At 45.6% G+C, this 17,528-nt stretch overlaps 1 protein-coding gene and 1 long non-coding RNA gene across 4 annotated transcripts in view; both read left to right on the top strand.

Annotated features, from left to right (window-relative positions):
• MICU1 (mitochondrial calcium uptake 1) overlaps window positions 1-17,528 on the top strand; it is a 95,100-nt gene that overhangs the window by 69,170 nt on the left and 8,402 nt on the right. For all 3 annotated transcript variants that reach the window (XM_086752782.1, XM_086752780.1, XM_086752781.1), the window contains one exon: window positions 13,423-13,560. In XM_086752782.1, coding sequence (XP_086608908.1) covers window positions 13,423-13,560 — 138 coding nt within the window. The remainder of the gene's footprint in view (window positions 1-13,422; window positions 13,561-17,528) is intronic.
• On the top strand, window positions 8,702-10,353 carry LOC147600069 (uncharacterized). Its single transcript, XR_015259122.1, has 3 exons — window positions 8,702-9,050; window positions 9,851-10,019; window positions 10,118-10,353. It is a non-coding gene; the product is annotated as an uncharacterized LOC147600069 (long non-coding RNA).

Raw genomic sequence — 17,528 nt, 5'->3', positions numbered from 1 at the left:
TTAAAACTTGGAGTCCAGCGCTCCCTCCACGGGTCCCCACTTCATTAAGGAGCAGCGGGGTTTTTCAGTTTCATGGTACTTGTTCTTCTTTTCCTCCTATAACACTTTCGAAATAATTTATTTTTTAGTGTTTTCAGTCAATTGTGTATCTTCTGGTGAATGCTAGTTGAGTATCATACATGGATTGTTACTGAATTCCTGACAGCGCCCTTGAGCACGGCACCGTGCTGTGCTTAGCACTTTTTATCCTCATTTTAACAGAAAAATGGACCTAGGCAAAGGTAGCAGTCCTGCCAAATTTATTTCTTTACTGAGTTCATGATAACGTAAGTACTGGATTTTTTTCTGTTGGTAGTTCTCACCGCTTCAGGCAACGCAGGCCTATTTCCATCCTCAGCATTACATAACGTGGCCTCTCTCCTCTTCCGCTTTTATTTCTTCTGACGTGATCTCCCACCTTCTCTCCTTGCTTCACATTTGATGTTTTTACTCCCGGTTAAGGGGCTTTTCACACGAGCGTCTAGTGGGTTGGTGTCGCTCCTTCTCCAAGGAGTGCTCTAATGAATTCAGCCACTTACAGGTGGTAATTCAGAGAAGAGGGATGAATTCAGAGGAGAGAGATCCCTCAAGTACGTGACCTGTGCAAATCGGAAGAATGTGAGAGAAGTGGCGCTAGGAAATAGCGTACTACAGAGCAGAAGGTAACTCACGTAGCTGATTTTTAACTATTTCCCTTATTTTATCTGTCTGTTTGTGTAGTGAGCCTGTGAGCACAGTTCCCCTTTGTCAGCCTCGTGTTCGACTGCCTGTGCGTCTCTGGATCCTTCTCTTGGCACGGCTAGTGTTACTGGCGGACGAAAAGGAGGAGAAAAGAGCTCGCGGCAGATCTGCCAGGGGCTCAGCTGAGCTCTTGTACCCCTACCTACTCATCGTTTGCTGGCTTAGCAAAATTAGTACATGGTTTGGAGCTAGGGCGTTCATTTGAACACCAGTTTTTTTGTTCATCTTCAGTGTCTGAACTCCAGAAAAGGCTTTGGAGAAATGCACCGTGAGCAGGTCTGAAGAGTATTTCCTGGGGCTGGTGCAGGCCCCGAGTGACATGGTGCTTCTGTTCTGAAACTGGGATGCTTGCTTGCTCTCTTCCAAAAGAAATCTGCTTCAAGAAAGACTCTTTTAAAGCTCTTTTCCCTTTGGCTCAGGATCCAGGCGTATTTGTTGTTAATACACTTGAGAGCTGGTTTCTTCTGCTGACTGTGACGGTGGGGAACAATAGTTTCCGACCATCTGAACCCGCTTTCCTCTTACTGATTTTGGTTTTTCTCTTGTTCTTACCAAAGTATTAACGTGTATTACTCGTTAAGATTGAGCAGAAACTTTCTCAGCGGAATTAGATCAGACAAAGCCCTGAACATTTCATTGTTCCTTATGGATGAAGTGCTGACAGCGTGTTTAAGTAACCGTGGCCTGGTATTTTCTTCTTCCCTTCTGCTTCTTTTTTTTTTTTTTATGAAAGTACATTTTCTATCGTTTTATGGAAACTCAGCAATCAGCTCAGTTGCGGGAAGGGAAGGATGAGGAAAAATAATGGCAGCCAGAGGGAGAGGAGAAGCTTTTAACGGCGTATTACACCTTTTTGGTGTAATACCTCCGTGGCTGCTTTGAGGATGCAGTGGCCTGGGGTGGCCTGGCTTAGCTAAGGCTGAGCCACGGGAACCAACGCACCAAACGGGGCAGGCTCCCAGCAAAGCCTACAGCTTTTTCTTACTGCATTCCCGCTGCCCATGGAAAGTGTTCCTTTCTTCTTGTCACTTAGCGTGACAAATGGTGACAAGTTTGGACAGGCTCTGCAGCTATAATGTGTCCCGTTAGGACAGGCACTCTTTGGCTCAAACAGTGCTTTTTATTTTGAGTGAAAATATTATTTAGGAAGATGGATAGAACTTGACATCATAGTTTATGCTTTTTTTTTCGCTTGTTAGTGTCTGTCCTAGATATTCCCATGTCCTTGGTGGACCAAGGGGAGTTCCAGCCTGCCTGTGGGTCTCTTCCAGCCTAAGTTTTTCTGTGATTCTGTAAGCGCACATAGAAAAGATGTTAGCCCTTTGTTCTCTGCATCTGTTACCCCTGAAAGGCAGCCCAAAACCTGCTAATCTCTATATTTAGTAATCTTTTCTTTCCCTAGGTCTCTTTGTGCCAGCCATGGGATATGTGCCTATGGTGTGAGATCGTAGTAAAGATTTTTTTTTTTCCCAAATTATTTGCAGCGAGATCTATAGCACAGTGTTTCCCTGACAGTTATTAATAGAGGGCATTTGTTCTCAGCTGAATTGGTGAAGCAGGTAATAATCTGTGTTCCTGGCAGGAGATGCCACAGCTGTGGTTGTGCTGAACGGCTCTGAACAACCCCACATTACTGGTGTGAACTGGGATCTATGCTTCAAGGTGGTGGGATGCAACTTCCCATGGAGGAGTTTGCCAGATCGGTTGAAGAGTGAGACCCTTGTGCAGATGTATATCCTCATGCTTAAACATCTTTGCAGATCTTTGTTTACCCGAGGGTCAAGGATGCCCTGATAGCGGTCCCTCCCAAGCAAAAGGTCCTCCAGGTGCTTCGCAAAGAGAAGTAAAATGGGATTCTGTGACAGTATGGCCAAGGTACCACATGTCACTGCTGCCATCCAGAAAATCATTTATTTTATGTCTGTTCTGTGACGGATGATGTGAGAGTGACTCCTTTACCTTGGAAACTCCTGTTTTCATGACCAATGCTGAAACAATTGCTGCTTGGTTTGGTTTTTATGAAGATGGATGCTCTTCCATCTGCACATATCTCGTTAGAAAGTCCTAGACACTAGATCTTTCTGGATCTCAACCCAGTCTTAAATATTCTGGTTTCAGAAGGCATTTCTGATGCTTGGCAGTGTGGTTTTAGGATGGTGACTTGAGTCCGGAAGTGCCCGTCTGTTCTGAGTCCCAGCGCTGGGGTGGTTGGTATCCGTGTAATTCTCCGCCAAGTATTTCAAACTACTGTGTTGTTCCCAGCTTCCTCAAGATTTTTTGGATTCTGCCTTGTTTTCACACAGCCTTGCAGACTGGATTTTCAGTGATTTGTTAACATAGGCAACAAAGTTTGCAGTGATGAGTTGCGTGTCTTTGTATCTGCTGCAGTGATTTAGGTGAAAGAACAGTGACTTAAATGGTTTTGGCTGGCCTGAAAAATTGAAGTCTGGCAGTGTCAGATGGACTAAGCTTTGCAAGGAGCTTCACTGCTGGCTTGGCCTCCGTGAGAACGATGGCAACTGTAACATTTTCCCTTTTTTTTTTTTCTTTTGAATTCCCTCTTTTCTGCATCCTGTAACGGATTTTGTGTACTTACATAGCTTTGTCAGTTCTACGTCTAGTTCTGTATCTATATCCTCTACATCTATATCTCCTCCTTTAGTCCCCTACTTGCTTTCTCTTCCTTCCCATGGTCCTTACATGTGAGAACCCAAACCAGCATTTGTTGAAGTTGTCTCTTTACTGAGGCAATTAATGGCAGATACAAAAATTGCCTAGGTTCTTTGTCAGTGATTTCCTGACCTGGTTGCAGCACTTAGCTGAGGTGTCTGTCACCGTAGCATCTCTGATGTGGAAATGTCTGGAGGAGGAGTGGTGTCACCTGGGATGCACCAGTGAGAAAGACTGCGGTTTGAAATTTTAAAATATATGCTTTGAAATCATTCAGTGTCCTCAGGGGCGGACGGGCTGATCATTAAATACAGAAAGCCTGAAATGAGCCTCGTGGGTCCTCTGCTTATCCCAGAGGACGAGGGATTCGGTCGGAAGGAGAGCAAGGTGGGGCTGCAGCATCGGGAGGACCCAGGCTCGGTAACGTGTACGGGAACTCCTGCCCCGGGGACCACAAGTTCCTGCAGCTGGGTCGTGAGCATTGAGAGGGAGGCTTTACCAAATAGGTAAAGCACAAAAAGTGAGCAGGGAGAGGAATATTAATAAGCAGAAAACACAAATAAAAAGCAGCTGGTTTTTAGGCAACCAGAGAAAACCTGGAGCAGTTTGGCTTTTACATTTTTGTTCTGGTGTGTTGCCTAGGAGCTGCTTCTGTGCTAAGACAACAGTCCAAATGCGTGCTCACGGATTGTCTGCGCGGCTGTGGGACGGATGCTGTGAAGCTGAGACATGGAAGATGATGGTGGAGGATCAGATCTGTGTGCAGGGGAGGCTTCCTGTGGTGATGCTCTTTGTGCTGTTCTGTACCAAGTTCAGCCTGAACCTCTCTCTTGGCTGGGTGGAGATAAATTGGGAGCGAAGGGGTCAGCAGATGAGATGTCTTGGAGAGCATACCTGTTCCAATCTGAGTCGAGTGCCCGCACTCTGGGGCTGCGTTGCTTTTGTCATTGCCTGACTCCAGATTCAAGGTATTTTGATAGCCAGTAAGCTTAAAACAATAGCTCTGGGAGGAAAAATGAATTTAACATTGAGGCTTTTTACCCCAATAAGCCTTTATTGGCGTCAGGGATGGACAAAGCCGTGATGGGTTTAGTGCCGAGGAGAGAAGAGTTACCAGGCTTATTCCCACAGATCTATATGCTCCCCCTTCTGTGTTCAATGTGTTAGAAGTTTTAGGAAACAGAAACAAGGCCGATAATCATGACTTTGTGATGGATAGCCGTAAAGGTGGTTGTAGATGAGAGTTTTGTGACATTAGGGAACTCTGCAGTTACGGAGTCACAGCCCTTAACTGCCTTTCCAAGGCCGACAGTTGAAATTATCCGGACAGCTCATCGTGTTTTTGATGGCATTCAAAGCTTCTGGCAGCGTGCTTTTGCCTTGGCACGTGAAGGGAAAGGGTCATATGAAGCCTTCAGGCTGACCGTACTGCCCTGGCTAGGGCTGGGGGAAAAGCTGGCAATCGGTTTTTGTCCAGTGTTGGCCAAAGACTTGGTAAGTCGCCGTAAACATGAGAAGTCATTATAAGGAAGACTGTGCTTCATGCCTCTATCGGGAGACGCCGTAAACGCTATTCCAAACTAATTCCTCCCCAGTACAGGCAGCGAAAGCAAATGGTGAAATGGTCTGTGCCAGAGAAACCAAACCCTACCAGTGCCTCACTCCAAAAAGCGTGCGTGGAAGTGCTGCACCTGCTTGTGAGCGTTTCTGGGACATCGCCTGAACGCAGAGGAGCAGCTTTGCTGTCTCCTTGTTCGGGATGGGTGCTTCGTGGGCTGGTGAAAGCAACCACCACAATGCCTGGTGCGAAAACACCCACTATGGTGTATGCTGCTGCTTTGCTCCTGTCTGAAACGGGTGATTTAAACGCGGTTGATGCAGCAGCTCTGCAGGGGAAGCCGTTGGAGGATTTTATTGGAATTTCTATTTATTGCATCGTTAGTAGCAGTAGTGTGTTTCGCTCTGTAACAACGGGCTCCTTGGCTTTCTACGCTCCCAAACTCCCGCAGTGCAGCGCGCCGAGCCCTGCGCTCATGCAGGCAGCAGAGCCTTTTGTAGGACACCTGCAAATAAAATCCCAAGGGTGGTGTTTCGGTTCATTATGTTACCGGGAGAGTGTGCGGGGAGGTTTGTATCGTCGAGTCTGTAAAGCAGAAAGGATGAGCTGGTTAGCACGGATGCTCTTCTTCATGTGCACGCAATTCCATTAACCAAGAGCCAAGTAATCCCAGAAATTGATGGGCAAGAGGCTGGGGACATCTACGTGAACGTGCTGGGACTGCAGCCATATACCTGAGCCCGTAAGCCCCGTACGGAGGAAGGCTTAGGACCGGTGCTCCTGGTCAGCAAGCTCAGCACGTGCACAGGATTTCCTGTGGGGTGGAAAAAAACAGGAAACCGTCTCTGAAGCTTCTGTAGGTTTGTTTTGTTATTGCAGAGGCGTTTGTCCCAGTGAGCTGACAGATATCAAAGCAGACATGCAGAGCTGCGTGTTTTCTACCTTCCCATGGACGCTCAAGCACAGTGACTATGGGAGTGTGGGCAATATGTTTTATTAATCGCAGAAAAAAAAAAAAAGAAATGTTCATCACCCGATGGGCTTGCTGTGCTTCCTTGGGTGAGCATGTCAGCCAGCTTCTTCAACACGACCCAAAATAAATATAAATCGAGTCCTGCGTCATCACAGCATGCTGAAATTGCTGGTTGGGAACTTTTTTTTTTTGGTCAAATTGAGTGCTGGGGTCAAGCAGAAACAGCGTAAACTCTAACAAGCAGTAAGAGAGCACTATTTCTTGCTAAAATTGTATATATCTGTTACTTGGAGATTTTTATTTGTGTTTTTTAGAGTAACGCTTCAGCTCTGGTGCTTGTGTCTCCGCTGTCCTGTGGGTATCGCCGCGGGGCGGTGAGGCTAGGAACTCATCCTGCTTCTGAGCTTTGCTCTTTAGTCATTCAGTGAGCGTGCAGGACGGAAAAGCCACTCCGTTCCTCGTGCGGAGGTCCCAGGAGCGCTGTCAGGGGCAGGAATGGCAGTCATGGAGCCAGGTCCGGAGAGCAGCAGCGGGAGGTGGCTTCTCCTCTCTTCCCCCCTCTCCATCCTGGCAGCCAGGCCAGTTCATGCCTTTAATTTATCAGATGTCCTTTCCCCTTAGTGTTAGTGATTCCTGTCCTTTACATTTCCTCCCTTTGACTCCTCCGCCGCATGAAATTTCAAAACGCAGATCTCTTCAGAGCTGGCAAGAAGTTGTTTTGATTCATGAAGATTAATTTCAGGTGCAACCATCTTTACATAACCTTTTTTAATTGCTCATTAAAGCATACCAATTTGCTGGTGATTGGAATTAATTTTTTTCCCCTTGCAGTGGCATGCCAAGGTCAATGAAACCTCAAAAGCAGCTGTCAGACACCGGGTCTGCGGGGACCGCGCTGCCGCTGACAGATGTACGTTTTTAACCTGGCTGCTACGTTTTCACGTACGCTGCTCTTGGAGAGCAGAGGGAAGGCACGAACAGGGAGAGCATTTGGCAAATTGGATATTTCTGGTGTGAAAAAAAGCTCCCTTTTCTTTCATGTTTTTTTTTTTTTTTTTGAGATAAATAAGAGAAGCAAGCTGCTGCTAGGAGCATTGGGAGCATTTTTCCTGATGTGATCCAGCGTACAGCCCACACCTGAGTCCAGGGAATCAGGTAGGGGAGGCAGTTACTGGGTGATTAAATAATTGGGATGCTCTGGCTGGTTTTACGAGGCTCAGAAGTGGTTTCCAAACCTGAGGACTTGGCGGTGCTGTCTGCGCATCCCCGGTGGAGCGGGGACGGCCATCAGCAGTAGGCAGCGTCCCAGCTTGGCTGGGTTTGGCACTTCCTCCTCTGCATCCTTCCCCTTTCCATTTCTCCCGCTGTTGGTAGCTCTGATAATCCTTACAGCCGTTTCTCTGTCTGGTTTTTACCAAATAATGTTGTTGGGATTTGTTGATCCCATCCAATGGGACTACACTGCCAGTGCAGTCCCTCGGGCTGCATCCAGACCAGGCTGGGTCTCACCTCGCAAAACCCAGTGTTTTAGATCCACTGGAACCTTTCAGCAGCGTTAACAAAAAAGAATATTTGGAAACTTTTATTTTTTCAAAATAAAAAGTGAAACTTTTGCCTCACTTTCTTTTTTTAGGCAATAATTTGGTGCCTGTGCGAACACTTCACCTTACTGCCAAATAATTTATTTTATTTTATTTTTTTTTTTTGGATGGAGGAGGTTGCTGGTGTTTAGGAAGATGTAGTGTTTTCCCTTTTTTTTTTTTTCTTTTTTTTTTTTTTCTTTTTTCTTCCTCTGTCATAGTTGTATATGCAACTTGACAAGAGGCCCTGGCAGCCCGCTTCTCCAGAGCGGTAAACAGAGAGCCAGTGCTGCAGTAGTTTGCAGATAAATAATGTATCACAGCCTGTCAGCCTCAGCTTTGAGCAAATACTGCTTTAAAGGGTCAAATATCGGCAATCTCGGTATTACCCTGCGGATCATTATTTCCCAGATCTTTTGATTTCTCATTACACACACTGCAGCTCTCAGAACAGGTCGCGTTTTTCAAGTACCCCTAAACCTCACGGAATTAGTATCAGCAATACTTTTGCTGTTGGTGTTTGTTTAACCAGCATAAATGAGCTCAAAAATCATCCCTTGACACTCTTCTCTCTATCCAAAAATCCTTGTAGGTTGTTGGTTTTTTTTTTTTTGCTATCTCAATTGGAAATAAGAAGTGGCGCGCACACACACATATATTTTTTTTTTTTAGATGGTTGCACAGAGTTTTTAGAAAACACGTGGTTGGTTTGATTGGTTTCTTAGGAGAAACCTTCCTAAAAATTTAAGAGCAAAATACTCAGCTGTATCTTAACAAGCTAATATGAGTGTTTAAACAGGACAGAAATTACATCGCAGGATGCCTGATTGCAACTAGTTTGAAGTTCAAGAATATCTCCCTGAAATTTACAGAAGATGAGTTTAGGAGTGTTTCTGAAAAATGAAAACCTAGTACATTGAAGAGGCTGATTCTTGCACAGCAGGAGTACTATGCTTCGTGATAATTGTGTTTAATATCCCTTTTAAAACTGTGCTGTGACCACGTTTCCTAAGTCCAGGGAATATCGATTCAAGTCCGAGCTGATTTCCCCCATCCCGTTGCACTGGGGAGGTCATGGGCAACCAGCCTGAGAGGTGCCTCTGCTTTTTCTTGTGGCATTGCTTTTGGAGAAGTCTGAGCTGCAGCTCAACTGGGTGTTTGCCTCTCATGTTGACAGGCTTCAAGGCTCTTGTTGGTTTTGGTTGATCTCAAACGCCGTTTAGATCTATGCTGAGTGCCACTGGAAGGGCCACGCTGGTTATTTCTACAGTCTGTTTAACAGTGTTTAGCTGTTTGTACCCTAAACCTTCAGTTTAAATGGCCTTTCCTGATTTCCCAAGTGTTCCTCAGACTGGGAAAGTCCACATTTACAAGGTGGATGGCCTGAGTCTGCGCGATGCCTTGTCTCCACAGTTAAGGAGGACGCAGCGGAGGTCCTCCTGCCCATGGCAGGTGGTGGTGGCAGAAGGAGAAGTGAAAGAAAACCAAGGTCTGTGTTCAAGAAGTTCCAGTGTTTGGGTGGTTGGGGTTTTTTTTTTTTTGTGGTTTGGTTTTTTTTTTTTTTAATAAAGATGTTTCTCATGGTGGTTTGTCTGAATGGGTTCAGGCTGGATGCTTCTCAGAGGCTGGCATTTGATTTCCCGCAGGAGAAGGTGGATTGGGTTAGCAGGGAGAAAAAAAAAAAGTGAAGTCTGGAATCAGAATGATTGAGTCTGGCGTTTTATGGTCTTTCTATAAAAACTTATGCAATTAAGGGGATGTGGAAGCAGAGAAAATTGTCTGTTTATTTGCTTTCTACTTTTTTTGTGTGATGAAGCTTTTTCTGCACGCACTGAAGAAGAGAGCAGGGTTGTTGATTCAGACAAAAAGCTATGCTAGAAGGAAGCTTACCCCCATTTTAGCTCCTAGAGGAACATGAGGGGGTTCATCCTGCCTGATGGGGTTTTTTTTAGGGGTGGGCATGGACAGGAGTATTTAACGTGTGTTTAAAATCATGGATAGTCTTTTAAATAGCTGTAGAAAGTAATCTTAGTGCCGTATATGGACCGGCTTCTGGGACTGGGCTGGTGAAGCTGGGTCAGGTTGGCAGTGGGAGAGTTAAGTGCTGTGTTCTGTTTCTTCTGCCTTCTTACCCTCCCATAAACACCTTTGATTTCCTTGCACGCCACGTTGGCTTTCAAGGAATTTCAAAATACTGCCTCTTAGATTTTAGGCTAATTTCTTCAGCGTCTCGGGCGTCCTGGCTTGCGGGAAGAACACTGGAGAGTTCTATTTCATTATTTATCCTAGGCTCGCCGGCATGCGGATGCAGAATCCACTGCTGGCACCAAGTGGCTGTGAGCGGGAGCTGCTCTGGAAGCGTTGGACTCGCTGGCCGTCAGCGTTGGGCGCGTAGATACCAGGGCTGTGATTTGGAAGGGGGTAGGACCTCCCTTATTCCATCCCCAGTTTCCCCAAGGTGGATGCTGTGCACAGGAGCTGCTCCAGCCCACGCCGGTCGGTGCCCTGCGATGCCGGCTGAGCGACTGCCTTGATCGTGCTTTTATTTTCTTTAAGATATATGAAAGGGAAAAAGGCTGTCAGAGGGCTTGTTTGCTTGTAATAAATCCCCGGGTGCTCTGCCCTGCATCCCATCCTTGTGGGGTTTGGTTTTTTACTCCTGGAAAAAAAACTTGTATGGCAACATCACGTGCATGAAGGCAAAGGAGCGTGATTATGCGGGAAAGGACACAATTTTTCCTGCCTCTTCAAATTCTTGGGGGATTTTAACACCCTTCGTAGACTCAGTATTGAGTACTGAAAGAAAAATTACTGTAGGCTTTGCACCCTCCTTCATTTTCAAGCGTGAGCTGTGTTGGGTTGGCATTCAAGAAGGCAGCAGAGCAGAAGAGCACAGATGCAGCACTTCTGCTCTCAGGGAGGTGGGAAAGGGGGTGCTGGAGTAGATGGAGTTTGTTTGTTGTTTGGTTTTTTTTTTTTTTTTTAGAAGCTGAAATCAAGGTTTTCCCACTCACAAATCATTTGAAGCCAAGTTTCTTTCAAAATATGATTTTCTTGCTGTTTCTCAGATCAGTGGTGATTATATTTGAATTTGGAAACTGGTTGGTGGCCAGCTCGGGCTTGCCAGCCCCTTTCTAGGCTGACCTTTGCAGTGGACACTGCTGCGTCTGCGCGTGGGAGAGCAGAACGCTTGGCTGCCAGGAACCGGCTTTGGGCATCTGAGAGTGATTCGGTTTAATGTTAGAGGTGTTCCTTTTAAAGTGAGATAAATCCAGAACAAGAATTAATTCCATGGTTCTGTGCTTTCGAGAGATTTGTATAAATAAGTTATTGCAGTTCCTTCATCTTAGATTTGTTTCATCTTTATTTTGTCCTCTAACACAATCTCCCAACTGTGCAATAAATCAGAAGACTGAAGCTATTTCATCCCATGCAGCAGATCTTGCTGCAGGTGAGGCTCTTGCAGCTGCTGCGATCAAGACTCAGGCTATGGCGGTAGGATGGGTGCTCTGCTTCGTTTCCGATAAATTTTGCAAGGCCCCCAAAATGTACACATCAGCGTGTTAATTGTGCTCCACATCTTGGTACTGCTGCTCAGAGCTGGTGAGATCCTCGTATTTCAATGTTGGAGTTCTTTTTTCGCAGATGCTGTAGAAAGATTTGCCTCCAGAAGGGGTTTCTCCGCCTGCCTTGGCTCACTCCTTTGACAGCCGATGCGATAGCACTTGTTGGTTTTTATTTTCCCTGTAGTACAGAAGAATCTCTGGTGCGTGGTCTAGACCAGATTCCCCAAACCTACAGTCCGTGTGCTTTGTTACACCTCTGTCCATCCTTTCCTTGCGTGAGTGGTGGTTGAAAGCATACCCGTAGTACCTGCTGGGGAACTTCTGGGCCAGCACGCTTCGTTTTCGTCGTGTAAAAGGATAAGTGGATGCCAAGTGGCATCAGGCAACCTCTTGGTGGGGGGGGAAATGTGTCATATGGCTATGTAGACGTATCCATCCAGTTGCAACTTCCCGCTGAGGACCTGAGAGCCTGAGAAGGGGAATCTCAGTAGGTGCCACTAAATAAGCTAACTTGTTTATCACTTTTCAGTGGTGACATTTGAGATGCAGAGGTTAGCTTGCGTTGAATTTTACAAGTAATCCTGCTCAAAGCACGCTTCTCTGCCTCTCTCCCAGCTACCGACCGCAAACATCGATGGGAAATTACAGCGCTATTCTTAACCCACCAGCTTTCCACAGGTAATCCTTAAACCATAGGTGGGTGTCGCCAACCGGTGGGCTTTTAAATGCTGAGTCAAGGCTTTTCCAAGCGTATTCACCACTGAAGAGGTTGGTTGGAGGTGTTCGGACCCGTTTCTTATCCTTTATTACAAGATGCTATCTTGTGCTCTGCTAGAACTTGGGATGTTTGAAGGCAGTTGGTAGAAAAATACTGACTTTTTTTTTATCTTTTGGGCTGAAATTAGGAATATTGTAGGTGAAGAAAGCATCAGTGCTGCTTTTGAAGCCATACTGAGTGCAAATTTGTGTCCCTTGGGTGTGGTAAAACTTTATGTTCTTCATACATGGCAGAAATTATTACCTCTGCTTTTTAATGAAGATCATAATTTTCCTCTAAATGAGTTTTCCTTCTCCTTTCCCCAGCACATGAGAAGGGGAGACGCTGGTGTTTTGCGTTGCGAGTAAACCCCAATATCTGTATCAGACGGCAGGAAAAAGTAAAAAATCTTTTCCAAGTGGAAGCACGAGGTGCTAAGAAGCAGAATTTGTCCGGTTGGGAGCTGCCTCCCACCAGCGTGGTCCAACCAAACCCCTCTGGCCCTGGCATTTCATGCATTTCCAATGGAGTAGGAATCGCTTGGTCTCCCACTGGCAAAAGCAGAAAAATTCTGGCTGATATGCTAATAACTACAAATATTTACCCCCAACTCGGCATTAGCGTGGAAATTATAATAGCCTGTTTGCAAGCAGCCTGGTTGTTGCAGAGCGTAGCGAAGGAGCGTATATATTAAAAACTTAAATTGCCAGCCGCGTCTGGAGCTCTGCCCGCGCACGGATTGGAAGCAAGGCTGGTGGATCTGCCAGCTTTCATCTCCCCACCTTGATCTCCGTCAGGGTCTTGCTGGCTTTTGCGTTAGCTGTGTGATTAAGCACAGAGGCCGAAACGGTTAACTCGCCAAGCAGTGTAAAGTCAAGTGGTAATTAGTTGTGCTGTAGGAATTTAAAAATTAATTTTGTTGTTAAATGTCATCGTCTGGCTTGTGATCAGCTAGAGCGTAGGTTGTATGTTTTCTGATAGATTTGGAAGAAATCAAATAAGGGATCCTGAACGCTGAGGTCTGTGAAACCAGAGCCTGTTGGAATCTAACACTGGTGTTTCTACAGCCACAGAGAGACTGGGCAGTGGGGAAAGGGAAAGATGACCTTTGCATTATTCATCTAGCAGAGACGCGGTGCTCAAACCCAGCACCGTCCCAAGTCAGGAGAATGGCTCTTCCCTTCTCCCTGCAGCAAAAGCCAGGACAAGATCAACTAGTGCTGGAGAGGCGGATTACTGGAGAAGACCTTTCTCTGCCGAAAGGCTTGTGGGAGGTTCTGCAGGGAGCTCAGCAGTGTTTGTAAGGGTCTTGAAGGGGCTTAGGGCAAAGACAACTTTCTGGGATAGGACAAGATGAGGTCTGGAGACCTCCATGGACCTTCTCTTGTGGAATGCACTTCTGTAGGGCTTGGAGCAGAGAAGAGCTACAATGAGACTTAGTTTTACACCCTTCCCCTGGATGGAGCTTTCTGCTGCACAACCTTATTTTAGTTTCCCTTTTTTTTTTTTTTTTTTTTTTTTCCCTCCTTCCCCTCCAGTTTGAGCGGCACGACCCGGTGGAGGGGCGGATCACGGAGCGGCAGTTCGGCAGCATGCTGCTGGCCTACAGCGGGGTGCAGTCCAAGAAGCTCACGGTCATGCTGAAGCAGCTCAAGAAGCAGTTCCAAGGCGGAGAGGTCAGTGGCGTTCACGGCAAATTTGGGAAGTTGCGGTGGGGGGAACCGTGCCACACCGTGCTGAGAAATGAGTAAGCAATCTCCGTCTGAAGAAAATCACGCGCACTTTAAGTATGAGGAGAGAGGCTGACTTTGCAGGTGATAAATACTTTGCCAGCAGCGGGGAGATGGAAGAGATGGGAGTGCAGTGGTCAGTGTCCCTGTTCAAATGGATGCTGTGATTTTCAAAATTGAAATGCGCTGAACGGCACCCTGGGTCTGGAGCCAGAATAAACATTGAAGGCGTGTTCCTAGTTACTGGCTCGACCTTGGATTAATCAGCTGCTGCAGCTGGGCAGTTTATTACTTAGTTATCAACTTAGATGAAAAAATTATTTGAATTACTCATGATTTAGAGAGGAATAAGGTTGCAGATCCTACACCCGTTAATTTAGTGGGAGACCTTGGAATAAGACATCCATACCGAAAGGACGTGCTTTATCGGGTAAGGCAGGTACGCGCTGCTAAATGACTTCAGTATTAGAATTTCGCGTCTCCTTTTATGAAGATGTATTACTCTTTTATTAAGCAGGCTATAAACAAGTGATTCATCAAAATGAGAACGGATGGAAAGTCTTTGGCTGCGTATTGGGTCAGTCTGGTTTAGAGCCGCTTGCTCCTGACGTCAGAGCTGGTGTTTATTTCTTGACTGGTTTAGGTGCAAAACGTGTTAGAAAACACAAGTGTTGGCCACGGTCTCGTCCTTTTTTGTCCCCTTTTTGGTGCTTTAACTAAATTCCTGTGATGTGCAGGAATCCTCGGTTCATATGAAGCCACTCCAGTGACTTCCCCCCCCCCGCCATTTTCTTCCTCTTTCACTGCTGCTGGAGGAGAACTTGGTCATATGGAAGCGCTGGGACACGTAGACTAATAGGTCTCTCTCAACTGCAAATAACGCCAAAAAGTTTAAAACTGGAGGAAACCATAGGTGAGCCAAAAGGCTGTGCTCACGGTTGCGTTTCTGCCAGAGGAGCCACGGTACCTGTAGCTTCTCATGGCCTCAGGGTGCTAGAAAAAGCAAGGGTTTTCTGCATATTCCCTCATATTTTGTAGAAAAAGAGGCTCCATATTTAATAGACTGTTACCAACAGATGGTGTCAACGTGTCATCAGAACTGAGAGATGAGTTGCATGCTAATATTTGGGTATCTCACTTCTTAAATAAGACCGTTGACGTTTCCAGGGTTTCAGTTTTGCACCCGTTTATCCGATCTCTGAACGAGACACTGCAGGTCTGGCTTTTCCAATACCTCTGCTCCCCTTGAGTTTTAACAGGGATTATTTGATTCCTCATGGAAAAAAAAAAACGCTTAACTGTGACGTGTGTCTAACAGAAAATGTCAGGACTGTTGTTACGTTCCCAAACTGTCGATTCTTTTGCTGTGATTTGGGATTTTTATCTATATTACTGAACAGTAGCTGAGTGTATGAGAAATTAGGCAAACTGAATTATTTCAGGTTTCTTACGGCAGATATTTCCTTCCTTCCGTGTGTAAGCCAAGATCCTGACATCTGTGGCAGAGGAAGAACTTTTTGGTTTTACCTTATTCCTCGTCTCCAAATCAGTCAGATTGTGTTTCTATTTTTAGATAACCAGACTCAGAGCGACTCTTTTTCTTGCTTTATTCCAAGGAGTTTTGAGGAGAAAGTCACAAAAATGACATTTTCAAGAAACAGAATTGGTGGAAAACACACGATTCCTTAGACCAAGGGGAATGAAACACCCAAAATCCTAAAATGAGATGGCCCCTCTGTTAACAAATACAAGATATTTAACGGTTTAGGGATGTATAGGATGCAGGAAGTGCTTTCTGCTTTGCACTTGAGGCAGATGAGCCTTTTTTTTGCAGCCAAGGCAGCTCAAAGTCAGTGCTTGTGCAGAGCTAGAGAAATCAGGCACTGAAATCCTCCGCTTCAGCAGGTTTTAGCTCATGGGGAATCCAGCCTGGTGCCTAACTTTGCATTGTTTTTTATACAAGAGAACCTTTTTTGAAAGTTTGGGGGTTTCCTTTTCCCCTCTGGGTTATTTTAGAAGACCGTATTCTTTGCAGATTTGTGTGCAGCACTTTGTATCTGAACACACTTAGGTGCTTTTATTGGATCACCCTGGTGCAGCTGTCGGTGTTTTTACAGAGCTTAATTTCTCCATCTCTTTACAAACAGAACTGCTGTGACCGGTAACCACCTTTCTGGATAACTCCTTCAGCGATGCGCTTGCAAAGTTTTAATTATCAATGGATGGTGTGTGAAGCCAGGGAGCATTCTCCCCCTTGAAACTGCAGAAGCTCAACGCTGGCATCGCTTTTCCCTATAAAAAGGGAGTAGAGCCAGTGGCTCCCACACCTCACAGGGACTGAAATAATTTTCATGTTGTGAGGCCGGGAAGAGAATGGCAGTAGTTGTACCCAATCTACCCAGCAAGCTTTACCTTGGAAATGCAATTTACTTTGTGAATGCTTTCTTATGAAATCTGCCAAACATCATCATCTTTGTCTGATGCAATTACCTTTTCTGCACAAGGCAGCCCAGGCAGGCCCCAAAACAAAAAGTTCTGGTTTTAACCTCACCTTTAGCTGTTTTCCAACATCGGTGTTCTACGTTCCTGCTTTTGGGAAGGGCATGTTTTCTTGTGTTAATTTTTAATCTGCTTTCATTTTTGTTTTTCTTGAGGAAAAATCCCATCTTACCCTGGACATACAAACTCCTCTGCAGGGGCTCTGAGCAACCTGATCTGGTTGGAGATGTCCCTGCTCCTTGCAGGGGGGTCGGACTGGATGGGTTTTGAGGGTCTCTTCCAACCCAAACCATTCTGTGATTCTACGATTCAAGTTTATGAATCAACAGCCAGATCTACAAATACCTTGCAAGAAGTGATCATCCAGATCCCATAATCGCTCTCCAGACACACAGTTTTTTGTGATTCCAAATTAACACACGCATTTATTACATAATTGAAATATCCATTGGTCTTTCAACGGAGCCATGAATAACTTACGAAGAGCCGAGCAGCGCTGACAAACATGTCAATGGGGAACAGATAAATTCTCATACCCGGGCTTCTGGCTGATGAAGGCAATCATTCATCTGTCGGCTTGTCAGTGCGATCTGGAGGCTGTCTCAGTCTCTGATTTCATTTTTATTTTGGTACCTGGGAAGGAGGCAATGCTGATGTCAGCCTCAACTACAGGATTCATCAATAAAATATTAAATTTCATAATACCGATGGCATTTTTGCTACGGAGATTCAATGTCTCTGTCCACACGAAAGCTCATTATTTTTGCTTTTCCAGCTGGTGATAGGACCACAAGCTTATGTATGTGAGCATGTAAACCTGCCCTGTTACCTGCTGAAACAATAGCAACTGCGGCTTTGGTGCTAAACAGGAGGCTGTTTTGCATGGACAGCAATTCTGTTTGGTCTTGACATCTGCCATTTTGTGGTGGAATATTCCAGGAAAATTCAAAGTTTTAGGGTTCTGTTCAGAATAGCTGCTGGCATGCCTTGTGGCCACTACTGCAGACATCAGATGTCCCAAACAGAGCAGGTAAACCAGAGCACAGTGTCTTCTGCTGGCCTGAAAGTGCTGTATGCCTCCTGGATCCAGCAGGCTTTCCCCATTTTTAGTGCTCTGCTCCTAGGCAGGAGCACGTCTATCAGAAAATGCATAGCAGGGAGACATCCGGATGGGTACCTGAGCTGCAAAGATATTTTCAACAGCTATCGACGGTGTGTTGCTGCTTGCTCAGTTACACCAAAGACAGGAACAAGCTGCAGATTTTCTGTGATTCTTCTGCTTGCAATTCTAGAGGCACCATGTCTACATAACAAAGTCATAAAAAATGTGTTTTTTCTTTCAGGAAAAAAAAGATAGGTGGCTTCTTCCCTGGTGAGAAGCTGTTGAGAAGAGTTTGAGCAGGGTTACAACAGAT

This window comes from Chlamydotis macqueenii, chromosome 7 (genome assembly GCF_036417535.1).
Source record: "Chlamydotis macqueenii isolate bChlMac1 chromosome 7, bChlMac1.mat, whole genome shotgun sequence".
NCBI classification, from domain to species: Eukaryota; Metazoa; Chordata; class Aves; order Otidiformes; family Otididae; genus Chlamydotis; species Chlamydotis macqueenii.
The sequence above is the reverse complement of the archived record's forward strand: the minus strand, read 5'-3'. Positions and strand labels throughout refer to the sequence as shown.